This window comes from Siphateles boraxobius, unplaced genomic scaffold (assembly GCF_051911475.1).
Source record: "Siphateles boraxobius isolate OS27281-9 unplaced genomic scaffold, OSU_SipBor_1 130, whole genome shotgun sequence".
In the NCBI taxonomy this organism is placed as follows: domain Eukaryota; kingdom Metazoa; phylum Chordata; class Actinopteri; order Cypriniformes; family Leuciscidae; genus Siphateles; species Siphateles boraxobius.
Genome location: NW_027508734.1, coordinates 39,047,038 through 39,063,689, shown reverse-complemented (window position 1 = coordinate 39,063,689; position 16,652 = coordinate 39,047,038). Strand labels below are relative to the sequence as shown.

The 16,652-nt window shown below is 37.7% G+C and overlaps 1 protein-coding gene across 18 annotated transcripts in view; it reads left to right on the top strand.

The window, feature by feature from the left end:
• The window catches only part of brsk2b (BR serine/threonine kinase 2b), a 156,410-nt gene that overhangs the window by 119,054 nt on the left and 20,704 nt on the right, over window positions 1–16,652 (top strand). For all 18 annotated transcript variants that reach the window (XR_013203691.1, XM_077229396.1, XM_077229404.1 and 15 more), the window contains exons 5-11: window positions 4,957–5,073; window positions 8,227–8,260; window positions 8,427–8,495; window positions 11,335–11,481; window positions 13,545–13,576; window positions 14,742–14,906; window positions 15,636–15,733. Coding sequence is in view for 17 of the 18 variants with exons in the window: in XM_077229396.1 (XP_077085511.1) it covers window positions 4,957–5,073; window positions 8,227–8,260; window positions 8,427–8,495; window positions 11,335–11,481; window positions 13,545–13,576; window positions 14,742–14,906; window positions 15,636–15,733 (662 nt within the window). In the remaining variant the exon portion in view is untranslated. The remainder of the gene's footprint in view (window positions 1–4,956; window positions 5,074–8,226; window positions 8,261–8,426; window positions 8,496–11,334; window positions 11,482–13,544; window positions 13,577–14,741; window positions 14,907–15,635; window positions 15,734–16,652) is intronic.

Sequence of the window (16,652 nt, the reverse complement as noted above, 5' to 3'; positions counted from 1 at the left end):
TATTCTTCCACGGTATGGCTCCCTGCAGCGAGCCCGTGTCTTCCCTTGGCAGAGCCCACTCTGCCGTCACTGTCCGGTGAAGGTTGTATCAGCGATTTCAGGCCCAAAAAAGGCCCAAACATAAATGATCACATTCATCTAATCTTTCCTAACGATCCGCTAGCTGCCCGCCTCATAAGCAGGCCGTCAAAAAAACGCGTCTCTGTAGGCAGCCTAGGCTCTGAGATCTGCACACAAAAACAATTGGTTTCACCAACCACTCAAAACCAAAATTAATTGTGTTCCAACCGATCACCGACAGGGGGTGGGTGTTGTGAGGTTTTGCGCTTGTGCACGGCTGAGTCAATCCCCAAGAGGAGGAGGAGGATTAGGGCGAGGGAATACCATCGTGTTTATTCCAAAACACAAATAGTTATCGGGAAGGCTTTTGAAAGGTGGAGAGAAACTAAAAAACTGAAAATTTTGAAATCGGACGCCAAGGTTGCACTGTTTCTTCTGTACAGGCGAGTAGCTGCTAGTGCTGACTTTTTTGTATGTGAACTGTGTGTGAATATATCCTTCTTAAAAAAAATTTGTGAAGCTCGACTAAACTTGGGTAGCTCTAGCTAACGTAGGCGACATTATGCTGAACAGAGTGAACGTCAGATTGTAGGGATTTAGTGTGTGAGTTGCGTTTGTTAGCTAGTGCTCACTCAGAATTGGCATGCTAGTTAACAAGTTGATTCTGACGAATTGGAATTCGTTGATCATGTAGTTCTGTAGTTTTGTATGAAGTTGAACTGAAAGGGGTTACTAACGTAAAGGAATATCACACAAGTTTTCATGATGCACGATACGGGAGGGAGGGGCGGGCTAATTTGGTTTGTTTGGGATCTCGCTTCAAACACAAACAGACGTGACGTTACCCACAATCGCTGATACAACCTTTAATAGGCTGGAGCCACCTCAGTGACATTCCATATGTTGTACTGCCAGGTAACGCCCAGTCCATATGTGTATCCTCCACATGCTCCGTCTCCACCTTAATAATGTGGGATAATAAATATGCCCCACTGGAAGGTGGCAGCACTAGTGGCGATTTGATTGGGATCCCAATCAGTTGACTACGTCGAACGTTAGCGACTGAAATGGAAAGTCTCTGTTACGTATTTAACCTTCGTTCCCTGAAGAAGGGAACAGAGGCGCAGTGCCATCACCACTATTGCTGGACCACCGCTGACTCCGGGCTCCGCTCGGCTCCTCAGCGAAAAACAAATGGTGCGTGCATACCCTTTCGTATTTATACCTGCGCCGTGGGGCGGAGTGTGAGTGTGAGATTCAGATCTCGCACACCAATGTGCATTGGCTCGTTTTAACAGTACTCGAAGATGACAGGCTCCATAAACATGATCCCAATCAGTCGACATGTCAACCACTTCTTCGTTCCCTCCTTCAGGGAATGAGGGTTACATACGTAACCGAGATGTTTATAATACAATTAACGGTCTAATTTTCAAGCTGGACGTATTGTGGCAAATGATAAATAAACACTTCTTAACAGAAAATTCTTTAATTATCTAAAATAATGCATAGCCTATTTACTGTGGTCAATTTTTAGAATTTCACATTGATTAGTATATAGATATCCTTAATGACAATCATCCATCAAGATTTTATTTTGTCACTTTAGGATACAATCTTGCATTATGTTGGGAAAATAAATGTTGGATTCCCAAATTTTACTTACAAGAATAAGATTTTTCAAAGTCTGAACCTGTCAAACTAACCAAATAAATGGTACATCAGATAAATTATACATCAGGAACAGTGACAAACTAGACAGTTGGACGACAGCCTGTGATTTCGACTCTAGTCTTAAATGTACTTTCATCTAACTTTTTCAACTTTAAGAGCTATCACTAATGCTAATAATGATTCTGTTTGAATTCTCACGACCATATCCTCTTCATATGCTAATATACAAATGCACTGAAGGGGCAGCCATTAGCACAATATTTGCATCTGTTTACCATGCGCTTCAGCAAGCGCACAGCCTAATGAAGAATGCCGCATGCTTCCAGAACAGCTAAACTAGCTGATGGATGGTTTGAAGGTCTTTCTCGATAGGTGATGGAAAGCATTGAATAAACAGCATAGCAGGGAGGCATCACTCGTTCTCTCCTCTGCTCGTTCCAGGCCATTTTCCTCTCTGGGGTTTGAAACCTCCACACGGATTATGTTCGGTGTTGATAGCCTTCTGCTATCATTGCATTCACAGGGATAACATTATGGCTTTCTGGCCCTACTGTGAGGACAGACAGAAAGACTAAAGTCTGAATCAAGTATGTCAAATTCATCAGCCTTTTACATGATGCAAGTGCTGTCAGCTACACAAGGTTGTCAGAGAGGAAAAAGAAAAGAGTTGAGCCAAGTTAACTCTTGTCTAAGTTAACTGGGCCTGATCCTGTGTTATGTAAAGCAGTTGCCAGTGTTGTATGGGAAGATTGATAACTTTTTGCTGCATTTAATGAGTAATGCTACTAGTAGCTACATGCATCAGCAGTGTGAGCTGCTAAACTCCTGTCCAAACTATAAAAATAAACTGAAGAACAATAGTTCCAAGATTAATTGCTTGTTTTATAACTATAGTTATTGGTCTGCATATTTTAGTGCTCTTAAATGCGGACTGTGTCTACAAAGATGTATATGCTGTTCTGAGGACATAGAAATTAGGAGAACGCATAGAGATAGGAAAATACACAGAGAGATAGGAGAAAAGTGATATTGCTGACATACTGGTGGTTATTTAAACCTAAATAAATACCTTAAATAAATGGACCATAATCAGGGTAGACACCATATTTTATTTCATGTGAATAAAAATGAGGCTGTGAGTTGTATTTCTATATTTCTACATCACACAACCTCATGCTATTACAGCAACCTCACAGCATGGTCACTAGTGTTCTCCTAAAGGAGGGATTGTGTTTATCCGTTCCATGAACTTCTACTTTGTCAAGGAAGATAATGACCACCCATTTCACACCTACGTTAAGTGTATGAATAGAGGACCAATAAAATGTACATTTACATTTATGCATTTGGCAGACCAGAGAGAAAATGAGCTAATGTGAGCTGAATTGAAAGTCAGCTGGACACCTTAGTTTCCACAAACCACTGAGGGGGGAAGAGTTAAGTGTTTTGGGGCAGATTGTGGAAAACCAAATGATTTAATTTATGAAATGAAATCAATGCCCCTTCCTTGTCTTTTTTGGCTATATTGAGCTCTCAAATCATTAGGTTGGGACATAGTTGGTGGCTGTTATAGTAGTGGGTATGTTTTGGTAACCAGTTTGCCGTATAGAACAAAGGGTCTCCCTTCTGAAGCTATTCAATTTCATTTCGATGCCTTTTCAGCCTGAGCATTCATAATTAGACAGCACATAATGAGACTTCCTTGCACTCAGGCATTATAATGAGAGACAGAGCAGCAGAATGGCATAGCAGTTGATGGCTAAGTGCTGTTGTAGGGTATACAGCATGTTTTGCATGCTTGAATTGTGCAGTATCTGGTTATTGTGTTGAAAACAAGCAGAGTTCATTTGAAAAGGATGTTTATGATTGTGTTGTGTAGTGCCTGATACCCAGAGATCATCCAGTCAGTCCTGCTTCACCCAATCATTCTCTTGCTGGCAGCTAATCAGAAGAGCCTTTCAGTAAACACACACCAGTATTGACTGGGAGCCTCATGCTAGCTTTCCATTACAGAGAGCTCCTCCTTCTCCTTAGTTGTCTTGGCATGAGAGAGATGAATCAATTTCTGTAGTAAAGAACTCTATTGCTGGTCTGTGTTTAACCTTAGCAATAACTTATTTCTGGTTGAAGAGATATCAGCTCTTTTATAGCTGGTGCTTCCAGAAGTCACTTTTATTGTGGCAACTCCAACATACAGAGCCTTTTATAGATGAGCGTGTGCAGTTTGAAAGCTTCACTTAGGCTACTACTAATAATGTTGTGATTGTGTTGACTAGTAAAACATGAGATTTAACTGAAATTCATTGATAATATTGACAAGATCCCGCACTGACTGTCTTTCTATCTCATGATCAAGTAATTACTGTGGTGCCTGGTTAGATGTTTTCATGTCTACCAGTTCACTATGGTTCCAGATGGTTAATGAGTTCTCAGAATGGTTAAGCTTGCTTCAGTGCAGTTGTAGTTATTGCGGCAAAAGGAGGAAAGTATGTTCTGATTCAAGTCACGTTTCTATCCCACCAACTATTATTGGCCAGTTGTTCTTGCCAAACAATTCCAAATGAAGAGCTTCAGTAAATGCGCATTGGCTCACAGGTCACGATCAGCTGTCTTTTGAAATATACTTGAAATGTACAAGCTGCTTTTTGATCTCTTGGGACTAAAATGGTCTTGTGTTCCTCGACCACTTCCTCGCTCAGGATGAAAGAGGCTTCACTTCTTGACACTGGCACACAAAGCTCTGAATTTTTATCTTCAGATCAGAGGATTTCACAATGGTACAAGGAACCAACATGTTTCCCATGATGTCTGATCAAGAGATTTGGGGTTGAGTCTGATACTGGCAGCTTAAACAAGTAATATAAAATGTGGTTAAGCTGGAACATTCAATAAAATCACAAACATCTTTATAGACCCATGTGCTCAGTGGAGGTTTACCAGTCAACAACGAGTTTAGTTTTTCAAATATCAGGGTTTTTTTTAAATATAATTTTCTGAGAAACAACAATGAAAATTAGTGGAAAACAACTTTAATGTTCACATTTTCACAGCTTTTTCTTCATTATGATATCAGGACATTTGTGTCGGATTGACTATGCATTTTGAAATAATTCAAAATTAATAAAAAGACAAAGAAATTAAAAACATGCTCATCATAGAAGTTATACACTATTGCATAGATGTTTATACCTTAAGCATGTTTTTGATCCTCTTGTTTTGCAGTCACAGAGACCTGAAGCCAGAGAACCTGCTGCTGGATGAGAAGAATAATATCAGGATAGCAGACTTTGGCATGGCTTCACTACAGGTTGGAGACAGTCTCTTAGAAACCAGCTGTGGGTGAGTCACACTCCATCTTCCTGCAACAATTAGCAGCATACGTGTTACATGTTTTTCATAAAACAAGTGGAAACACATTTGGAGCATAAATACCCTGTTTAAATTTCATAATAGGGTACAATCATGCTTAATTTGGCTAGAAAATGACATGCTAATGTAATTGTTTGATTTGCATTTTGATCTGAATAGAATTAAAGTATAAATGTAGGTTTGGATTGACAAGTCCCTTTCACATGCCTATTAAGAAGAATGGCGTCGTATTGAGAAGATGCTATTGAGAGATTTGAAAAGTGTGCTAGTCCAAAACTAGCAAAATCACTCCCATTGATAGTCTAAGGCACAAATGCACCACTTGGTTCATTTGCATACATCATTATGATAAGAGCCAGAGAAATTATACAATATTAACAACTGATGGCTGTAACTGAAGGACCAAGTCTTGCACTGAGACACTCGGCTGAGCCTGCTGCCACTGAGGCACTTCCTGAACTGCTACTATTAGTGGAAAATATGAATATGATGGCCTGACCCCACTCTGGCTTTCGTAGTCCCTGTGAATGTGTAATGCAGGCCATTAGAGGCACCATTATCAATGAAAACGAGAGGGCTAGGTGCCAAAGTGCAGAGCATATTATCACGGATAGAGATTAATCAAGAATTTAAAATCCGCCCCAAGTGTCCAGACCATAGCTTTGACTTCAGTCGGTGTACTTCTGCTCCTATTAGCCATCACTAAAATGGTGCCAGGGCTTTGATATTTTCCTTCGACTGAGGCGTGCTGTAATTATTGATTGTGACTTTCCCATCTCTAGGCACAGATATGACGGTTTTTAATTAAACACATTCATCTTTAGCCTCCTCGTATGCTGTCTGCTTGACACAAATGTATTCTGTTTATCACGGTTAATGGACTCCAATTGAATTTGAAAGGGGCAGACCCCTCACGTATGAACACAGCAAGGCAGGACGACTAACACATAGCCTCCCAGTCATAGCTCTTTGCCATGCATTCATTGATTTGGATCTGAGGCTCATTCCTTGCCGAGTGGATGGGCTGACCTAATTTTGAATTACCTTTATTTCTGAAAAGTCTCTTTGCCATATTTGGTAATTTTGTGTGAAGGGGTGGTTACATAAAAAAATGGCCATGGCTGCTTGGAATTTCAGTCAATTTAATTAGATCCCCCTCCACAACCTCCATTCAAGTGAAACTAGATTAACCACAACGCAATGCAAATTTCCCTAGTACCACTGGTCATATTTGGACCATTACTCTATTTCCCCTAAGCTTGCAAGTTTGATAATAACATCAAAGAAACCTTTCTTTGCTGCTTCTTGTTCTCTGAGGCATTACCAGCACTAACTAACTGGCACAAAGTCAGATTAGCTCAAAGTAAAAACCATGCTAATGTCAAGAGAAAAACAGTCGATTTAAGTGTTTTTGACTCTTTAACCAGCTTCCCTCAAGTCAGACATACAGTGCATGAGGAATAATATATAAAATATCTTTTAAAAATGATTAACCACATCTTGGTCAATATGAGTAATTTCTCTTCATCAGGGTATATTCACAACAGCTTAATCGCCCCCTGTGGCTTCCTTGTTTTGCCATATCAATCCTCCCTCATGTTCCTATCATAGGGGATAACCATGGCACACATACAGAAATCAGGCTTCTGCAGGAAAAAAAAAACAACACTGCCGGAACCGTTATTGTAGTTTAATTGGCAAGATAATGAGGCGGAGAGTATCTGTTTATAGTGCATCATATGAGTTTCTTAACGTGGTCTTGTGAATATTTTGACTGCTAGGGAGTAACATTGGAAGGTCATTGGAATTAACTAAATGCCCTGTCACAGGGGATCTGATTTTAAAGGGTAAATCTATATGCTTTGCTAAATATCGACTAGATTTTTTGGTAAGACTTAAAAATAAGTTTCACCTCATATTAGTTAATGCATTTGGCATCGTGAACTAACACTAAACAACATTATTTATTAATGTAGGTTAATGTTAATTTAAACATGTACAAAGACATTTTTAACATTCAAGTTGTATAATGCCAATTTACATTGAAAGGTGCAAAGCGCTACTGAAGTCCCATTAGGTGTCTACACAGAATGTTTAATGCTGCTCAGAGATAGCATAAATGCTTTGATACTAGGGGATGAGGTGGGTCAGAATAGGCATAATGTATTTAGCTTTTAAAAGGGCATTATTATGTCTTTACACTGAATTTTGATAAGGCACAGAGCAGCCTTCACTTGGCTGTGTAGTTTGTGTATTATGGATGAACACGAAGTAACAGTGAACGATAGTGTATTTATAAATGAACATTGGCCTAGATTAATAAATGCTGTAAAAAAGGTTGTTTATTGTTAGTTCATAATATTTAATGCTTTTAAAATTAAACCTTATTGTGAAGTGTTCAGCACATTTAGTAAGTGAAAAATGACACAAATGCATCTATGACATATTCACAGAAACTATAATACTTTGTATCATCACATTATTGTGATAGCAATAGCTTATATTTCTTTCCACTCAGAATGAACGAGGCACCAGCTATGTATAAAATGGGCACAAAAGCAAATTGAAATTGCTTAGCGAGAGTATGTTGCATTAACACTTAATTTGGTATAAAAACCTTGCAATGTAGTATTTGAAACAGCAATAATAGCTTTCTCTTAAAGTGAGCAGTAAGCAGAGAAAGCAAACCATTGAATGAATGTATTATCAATATAGACTCAGTTTACATAATGGTATATGACATCTGGAATAAAGAAACAGGCTTTTATAGAGAATTGATGTTGATAAATGGAGAACTGCTTCTGATGATGTGCAACGCCGTTAAAATGCATTACACAATTCAAATGATTACACGCCTGTTTTACATACTCCCAGCAGAAAGTTATTGCAATATAATGTTGTATTATTGGATCATTTGACAACAGCTTATACAGTATGAGTGGTTAGACATAGGGCTGTTTGTCAGAAAGGATGATGTGAAGATCCTCATGCAAATCACAAGGAGTTATTACTGAATTAGTGTACTGTATGTTTCCCCGGTGTATAAGTCCTCTAATAGGTGTTTTTGCCAAGGTTGGGTGAGGATGATGATGACATATTGTCCTGTTTTTTTTTTTTTTTCAGATCCCCTCACTATGCCTGTCCAGAGGTTATAAGGGTAAGTATGTGCTCTCAGTGGCATCTCTCATAATGGGGCTTCCTCTGAATCTCTTGCTTTCCACTCTCTCTCTCTCTCTCTCTCTCTCTCTCTCTCTCTCTCTCTCTCTCTCTCTCTCTCTCTCTCTCTCTCTCTCTCTCTCTCTCTCTCTTTCTCTCTCTGACAGGGGGAGAAATATGATGGCAGGAAAGCTGATGTATGGAGCTGTGGAGTCATTCTCTTTGCACTTTTGGTGGTGAGTTAAAGCTTTTTTTGTGTCAGAAACTTCATTTTGTGTCATATAATTCTGCTGTAATGTAGCCCCCTGCCCTTATGATAAATGTGAGCCTCTCAGCAATAGGCAATGGAAAGAAAGAATTTCCCTCTAAAAGTCTATCGGAGGATGTGGGGGAATCCAGACAAAGATGTTTCAATGGTAGCTAATCAGCTAAGCAAGAGTCGGGTTTTAAGAGAATCGAGGTGTTATACCGGCTCTGAAGTCAGAGCTTAAAAGATTGACAACACCAAAGCTGCACTATGGTTTCCCACTTCAGCTGGTGAATCATCTTTATATCAGACATAAGTGAGATCAGCTCTTTTTTTCCATCATGCTGAGCGTTTCATGAATCTACTTTTATATTCTCACTCTTACTTACTTAGACTGTAAAAGATTTCAAGATTTTGGAGGATGGAATTAAGCTATAATTCGAGTGGCGTGCTTTTTTTAAACCTTTAACAATCTCTTTTTGGGAATGGCAAGATTTTTTTATGTTTTTGAAAGAAGTCTTTTACCAAGTCTCACCATGGCTGCATTTTATTTATCAAAATACAGTAAAAACTGCAAAATATTATTATAATTAAAAAAACTTATTTCTTTTTGTACTTATTCCTGTGATGGAAAAGCAGAATTTTCAGCATCATTACTCCAGTCTTCAGTGTCACATGATCCTTCAGAAATCATTATCATATGATGATTTGCTGCTCAAAAACATTTCTTACTGTTGAAAATTGTTGTGATTTTTATTTTTGTGATTCTTCATGGAATAGAAAGTTCAAAAGAACAGCATTTACTTAAATGAAATATTTTGTAACATTATACAAATCTTTACTGTCACTTTTGATAAATGTGCAAGATGGATGGATGGATGGATTGATGGATCTGAATCCACCAAAAACACATCTGATTTTGAACTGCTTCTGACAGCTGCTTTCAATGCCTTCACCTCCAAGGCTGCCATCCTGGATTTTTTTACCTCTTAAACATTTAACAAGGAATGTTAAACATTCCTTAACTTTTTGACGTCCTCACTGCTTACTCAGCACCGCTGTCAATCCCACAATCCCCCATGCAAGCCTTCTGCTCAGCTCTAGTAACTGAAAATGCCCGCTCAGCTCTGTGCCAGAGGACACGTATGGTCACACCAAGCTGTTGATCAACTTTCGAACTTTCTGATCCACACTTGTTTTACTTTTCCAATATCAAATATCTGAGACAAATGGCACTAGCTTATAATTAAATCATTCTCAAACCAGACAACAACTCCTCTGATGCTCTGAAGGCAGACGGCCTGCTTTGATACTGGATAATCAAGCTGGTCCAAGTGTAATTACTGTTCAAGACCATGAGCCCAACACAATCCCATCCCAGCAGAACCGTTTGCCCCACTGAAATTGGAAAGCCAATTGATTCCCTGTTCTCTTTTGTGTTTGTGTGCTCCATTATAACTGCTTTCTCTTCACAAACCAATCAAATTATTACTGCATATCCCTGGAACCTGTTCTTTGATGTTTCAGTGTTCAAAGACCTTTTATTAGAGTAATCTGCATTCTTTTTATTTATCTTCTCTCTACTTTGCTAGTTTTTGCTTGATTATATCATCTTTTACATGGCCCTGTCGTCAGTCATGCTTGTGAATTTTCGGTGTCATTTATCAAGAGCTGACATCTCAGTAGTGTCAGGGGCCCTGATGGGTCTCTCTGATGTGAAAATGATGAAGTGTATCTGGCACAAAACAAAGCTAATTATCAAAGCACAATCATCTCTCTGCGCCAGCCTTTTCTTTCTTTATTTTGTGTCCTACTTCCTGTGTAGCTATCCTTTATCAAGCTCTCTAAAAAATAGTGGGGGTGCTTTCTCTTTGTCAAAGCATTCATCACTTCTATCCCTTCAATTTGATCACAATTCTTTTTTAGATATACGTCGATACCTCTCTGTAATTTCAAATCTCAAGAGGAAAAATTATGCAAAAAGTTATTTAAATGTTCATTTTTGCTATTCAAATGGTTTTTTTTTATGTTTAAAAGTTTGGGGTCTGTAATATTTTTTTAAATTAATGAATACTTAGTTAGCTAGGATGCAATAAATTGATAAAAAAAGACAGTACAGACTTTGACATTGTTGCAAAAAATATATATTTCAAATAAATGCTTTTTTCAAGTTTAGATTCATCAAAGAATCTTGAAAAAAATCATCACAAAAAAGGCACAACTGTTTTAAATATTGATATTATAAATTAGTGCTGTCAATTAATTGCATCTAACATAAAAGCTTTTGTTTACATAATATATGTGTGTGTATTTGTGTGTGTGTGTGTATATATATATATATATATATATATATATATAATATTTGTGTGTGTATATATATACGTACACACACACACACACACACACATATATATATATATATATATATATATATTATGTAAACAAAAACTTTTATGTTAGATGCAATTAATTTATTTTACAGCACTATAATAAATATTTTTGAGCATCAAATCAGCACATTAGAATGATATCTAAAGGTAATGATCATAAAGGTAAAGGTAATGAGTAATGCTGCTGAAAATTCAGCTTTGTCATTAAAGGCTTCAACTACATTTTTAAAATATATTAAAATAGAAAACATTTATTTTAAATTGTAATATTTTTTCACAATGTTACTGTTTTTACTGTATATTTGATAGAATATATGCAGCCTTGGTGAGCATATGAAGCTTTATAAATATGAAAAAAAACAAAAAAACAATGGTAATTTTTTCCCTCTCACTAAATATGAGGGCAATAGTTCTTCTGACAATATTTCTCTCTGTCAGGGTGCTTTGCCCTTCGACGATGACAACCTGAGGAACTTGCTGGAGAAAGTGAAGCTCGGGGTCTTTCACATGCCCCATTTCATTCCTCCAGACTGCCAGAACCTCCTGAGAGGGATGATCGAGGTGGACGCCACCAAACGATTCACGGTCAGATTTTTGACAATTTCATTTTATACTATCATTGTTCAAACCTTGTTAAACCTGATACCATAAGTATTTCTACAACAAATAATAATAATTATATCTTAAATAGCTCATGTTACCTTGGGAATCATGGGTGGTGACAGCTTACATGTGCACTACACAGTCTAAAGATGCTGGTTGGCTGTTCAGTTCTACAGACATCTACAGTATATTAAGCTGATTTCTCTTAAATAAGTTCCATGAGTCTGAGAGCTCTTCTGCTTCTGAGCTGTCACTTCAGGTCAACACACAGCAGCACTAATCCAACTATCCTGTCTGTCCGGATCTTACACATTAGCTTCAAAAAGCTTGCGTGTCTGCGCTTCTCTTTCTTTCTTTCTTTCTTTCTTTCTTTCTTTCTTTCTTTCTTTCTTTCTTTCTTTCTTTCTTTCTTTCTTTCTTTCTTTCTTTCTTTCTTTCTTTCTTTCTTTCTTTCATTGTTCTGCTTCGGAGCAGCCCCCCTTTTCCATATAACATGCTGGAGTGACAAGGGGTTTATAAGCTTGTCCTAATACCAACCCTTTGAAATGCTCCAGTTTCCTTTTTTGCTTTTCCAGAGAAAACAGATAGCTGTCTTCACTGCCCACATCTCTCAGTGATTGAAAACAATAGTGCTCTCCTAGGAAGGATCCAAACATAGCCCATTTCCTGTGCGGTTTGTCAGTTATATAAAAGAGATCTTTTGTATGATTCCATAGTGGGAAGGAAGTCGATACTGTCTTATTGCTAGTTTGAAATATTATCTTATAGACCCAGTTAAGACAATGCAATAGAGTATTGGTGAGTACTAAAAGTATTACAGTTTTACAGACATGTGGACAATGCATCATTATTGTTTCTTGTACGCTGTCACGTCAGCACACATTCAAGGGGGAATTCACTGCACCGTTTATCTGCGCACACTGATTCTGTAAAGGAATTTAAAGGCCCACATTATCTGTGCTAAATGCAATTTGCATGGAACAATTCATGATCTTGCTGATCGCAATCATTTCATCATCATTTGATGAATTACTGCTGCCATCAGTGATAGAAAATATACAGAAACAGCTCTTCTAAATCAGTGCAGTGGCACAAATATAGCTAGGCTTAGATTTTCTCTACTACATTATGCTGTAATGACAATTACCTTATTTTTTTATTTTTTTAACATAAAATAGGAGTCCCTATAGATTAAAATAATGATTTAATAAAATAATTAAAATTAAAATAATTTCTTAATTTAAGTTTCAGAAGTTTTAAGAGCGGACTGTTTTTCATGGTTCCAACACTTTTTAACTAAACATTTTTACATGTACATGACATTTTTAGTCTTTCGTGATTTACTGCATAAAATATATTTAAAAATATATTTTCTCAATTTCTTTCTGATAAAATATTTTAGAGCATGACATAACTAGAGTTATTTATTTATTTATTGTTAAAGTGTCTTTTGAACTGATTTTACCTTTTCCATTTCATAAATTGCACTAACTTTTGTGAAAAATATCTCAAATAGGCCTGAATTATATAGAAAGGAGCTCTAAAAACTGAATTACATGTGAGTAGGTGATACAGGTCACCACATGAAAGTAAACCTGCAAGTATTTTGTTTGAATATATTCCAGTTCAGTGTGTCGTTCCTCACAGACTCTGCATCACGTCAAGTGCTGAACGTTTGTTCCTGAAAGGACACATGCTCTGTTGATTCTGTTGCTAATGAGAATGTTTTCAGTTGGTCTTTTTCCTGTTGGTATTACATGCACAGGCAGAACAACCATTCACTTTCATGGGCTGCTGCTGTTATGGCGGTTGTTTTTGTTCTGCGGTCCTACAGCAGCTGGCTGCTGAAATGTACATGTCTTTGTAGCTTCCCCACTTAAAGCCGGAGAGATCAGAGGATGCGACATGAGAGAGAGATTAGAAATGGCCAGCAGGAAACTGCCTGACGTTCAGAGACTTCTTTTATTGTCATGCTCTGCTGTCTTTGTGTGGCTCTGTTAATGGTCAGATAATGGTTTAGCTCATGTGTCTTTCTCTCTTTACAGTTAGAACAGATACAGAAGCACACATGGTACATGTGAGTATAAACTTCACTTTTTATTTGTCGTCACATGCCTGTTTTTGCTCAGTATCTGACTGCATGCTATGTTATGTTAACTAAGATGATGGCTCTCTGCTTCTTTAAGTGTGTGTGCGCGTTTGTGGTCCTGGTAAACCCTACGTTATCGGAACAAAATGTCCCTACAAAAATGTCAATATCCAAAATCATTGTCCTTATGGGGACATTTTTTGGTTGTGCGTGCATTTTCAGGGTTTTTTTTCTTTCTAGTTTCAGTCTAACAACAGTAAACTGGTGCAATTAAATAATTTAATTTCTCAGTACACTCTTGTTTTAATGCTGTCTTTAATGCTGTCTTGTTTTAATGCTCTTGTTTTAATGCATTTTCATGTTTAATGCAGGCAGGTTGTAAAGGTTTCATAAGTTTTATAATATACCATGTATTAAAAAACTAAAATTCATGGTCATTTCCGAGTCATAAAAATGTTTATTTTTTTATTGTTTATTTAACGAAATGCTTTCATTCATTTACATTCTGTCTGTCATTTACATTTACATTCAATTTTAGTTTTCATAGATTATAATAACACAGCTGGGCCAGACAGAATCTGTAGACTTTTTCGTTACACTTTATTTTAAGGTGTCATTGTTACAGTCTGATTATATATTTAAGTACTGAGTAATATTAATTAACTACATGTACTTACTATACATGGGTTAGGATAGGATTAGGATTTGGTTGAGGGTTAGTTATATGTAATTATGCATAATTTACTGTTATTTCTATGGTAAATACTTGTAACATATGTAACAACGACACTGTAAAATGTTAAAGTGTTACAGACTTTTTTTTTATGATGGCTTCACACATTTTTTGGGAGAAAATCTTTAGATTTTTTAATGAAAATGTTTTAATATAAACTAAGAGTCTTCTACACTGGTAAATGGAAGCATTATTCAGATTCGGTAAAATACTTGCTAAACAAACGTGCGGGGAGACGGTTCATTTGTAGAGTGATGGGCGCTTCAAATCTCCAGAGCTTTCTGTGGGTGCAGATTCCATGTGGGCCTGTTTGTGACTTATACCACCAGCAAGAATCCATCCCAGAATACAAACAAGAACACTCGATTATTTCACATGCTCTTGTTCTGATCGTCTATACATCTATGCATTTGTTCTCAGAGGAGGGAAGAACGAGCCAGAGCCAGAACAGCCGGTGCCACGGAAAGTTGCGATCCGCATGCTACCCTCCACTGAGGACATCGACCCAGATGTGCTGGAAAGCATGCACTCGCTCGGCTGCTTCCGAGACAAGAACAAACTGATGAAAGACCTGCTGACAGACGAGTGAGTAACTAAAAAAAGAGACTGTACACCTCACAGTCACCTCAGACAGGTTGTTTCCCATGATACCAAATGTGTTTGTTTGTTTTTTGCCCATGATTAGAAAAGACTGACTGCGTTTGCTTTGGGAGACCATATGTGAGGGTGTTATTATTTTACATCCTTGTTCTTTAGGGTTAGTAAACACACAGTACAGCATCTTGGCTCCAGGCTATTAGAGAAGCCCATTCACTCCCGCTCATCTGTCATCTTCCGTACTCGCACAATTACCACCCGCATGCTCCACTGTGCGCGATCACTTGGTTAGACCCCCTGATAGATGGCCTGGGTGTTCCCTCCTAAAACATTGCGGCCTCTGTCTCTTCTCTTGCCCAGCGTTTAAACACAATTCAGATGGTGCCTGCAGCAAAGACGGTCATATTTACTTCCCGCTGCGTGGTCCGGGGCGGAAAAATTCAACACAAGGCCTCTCGCTGGGAGAATTTCAAGACTTTTTGAACTCGCCCAGACTCTTTTTCGGATATTTTATGTCTTCGTGCATCATTAATGAAATAAGTGATATCCTGTGATCTCTGCAGGATGTCTTTTAGCTCTCTGGGAATGAGGTGCTTGCTACTCTTTGCTCTTTAACTAATGATGTTAATTGGCCTGAGCTGAGGATTATTCTTGAGCACTGCAGATTTTACTGTATATCAGAAACATTTTGTTCCTCTGTGCCCTTTCCACCTCCAGAGATAACCAGGAAAAGATGATCTACTTCCTTCTGCTGGACCGTAAGGAGAGATATCCGAGCCATGAGGATCAGAATCTACCACCCAGAAATGAGATTGGTAAGAACATTTCAGTCAGTTTGCCTGTTAAGTATTTAATCTGTTTGTTTGTATTTTGTCCTTAATGATAACATGACATTGCATTTACAACACCTCTGTGATTACATAATTCCCTCGCCCACACAGCCTAGGATACACCAGTATAAACGAAAGGTTGTTTAACTCTTTCCCCGCCAGTGTTTTTGATCATTTTCACAAAAGTTTCATGGCCCCCAGAATATTTTGTTGTATGAACATTGATCTGAACATGCAATATATCATCTGAACATGCAATATATATGCAATATATATAATAAAGAACAAAACATTTGCTTTAAAAAAAAACAACAAGTTTTATTCTAGCTCCATGCGTTCTGTTTTTAACAACACTTGAATGTGGGCAAGTTTCATTAAAAAAAGGATACATTTTGAGCAAAAATCTGAGAAAAAAGACTACAACTAGACCGGATTCAGAATGTTGATCAAAACATAGATGGAGTAGATTGAGTCCATCAACACCCCTAATGCTTGCACACACAGTCCTGGGTCGACATTTCATTCAGTAACATAACATTGCGTTATTTTTATGTATGCATATGAGATCGCTTGTTTCTGCATCTTCCTCGCACGTGTTTGTCCGGTGAGGTCTGGTTGGGAAGAAACGGATGGTCAGGCTCAGCAATCTCATATCACACGTTCTTATTAACTGCTTATCTCCTGAACTGTCATTTTCTTTAGCATATTCAGCGCAAATCCTGCCTTGCAGTCAATTTCGATGGTTAAGGTTAGGGTATAGGGTAGGTTTAGGGTTCATAATTTGTTGTAGCATAGCATTGAATGAAATCAGCACTAGTCTTGTCACAATCCTGGACAATAACTTTTGATACGATAGCTTGAAAAGTATCGATATTCGATACAATTTTCAAAAAAACATCTACAT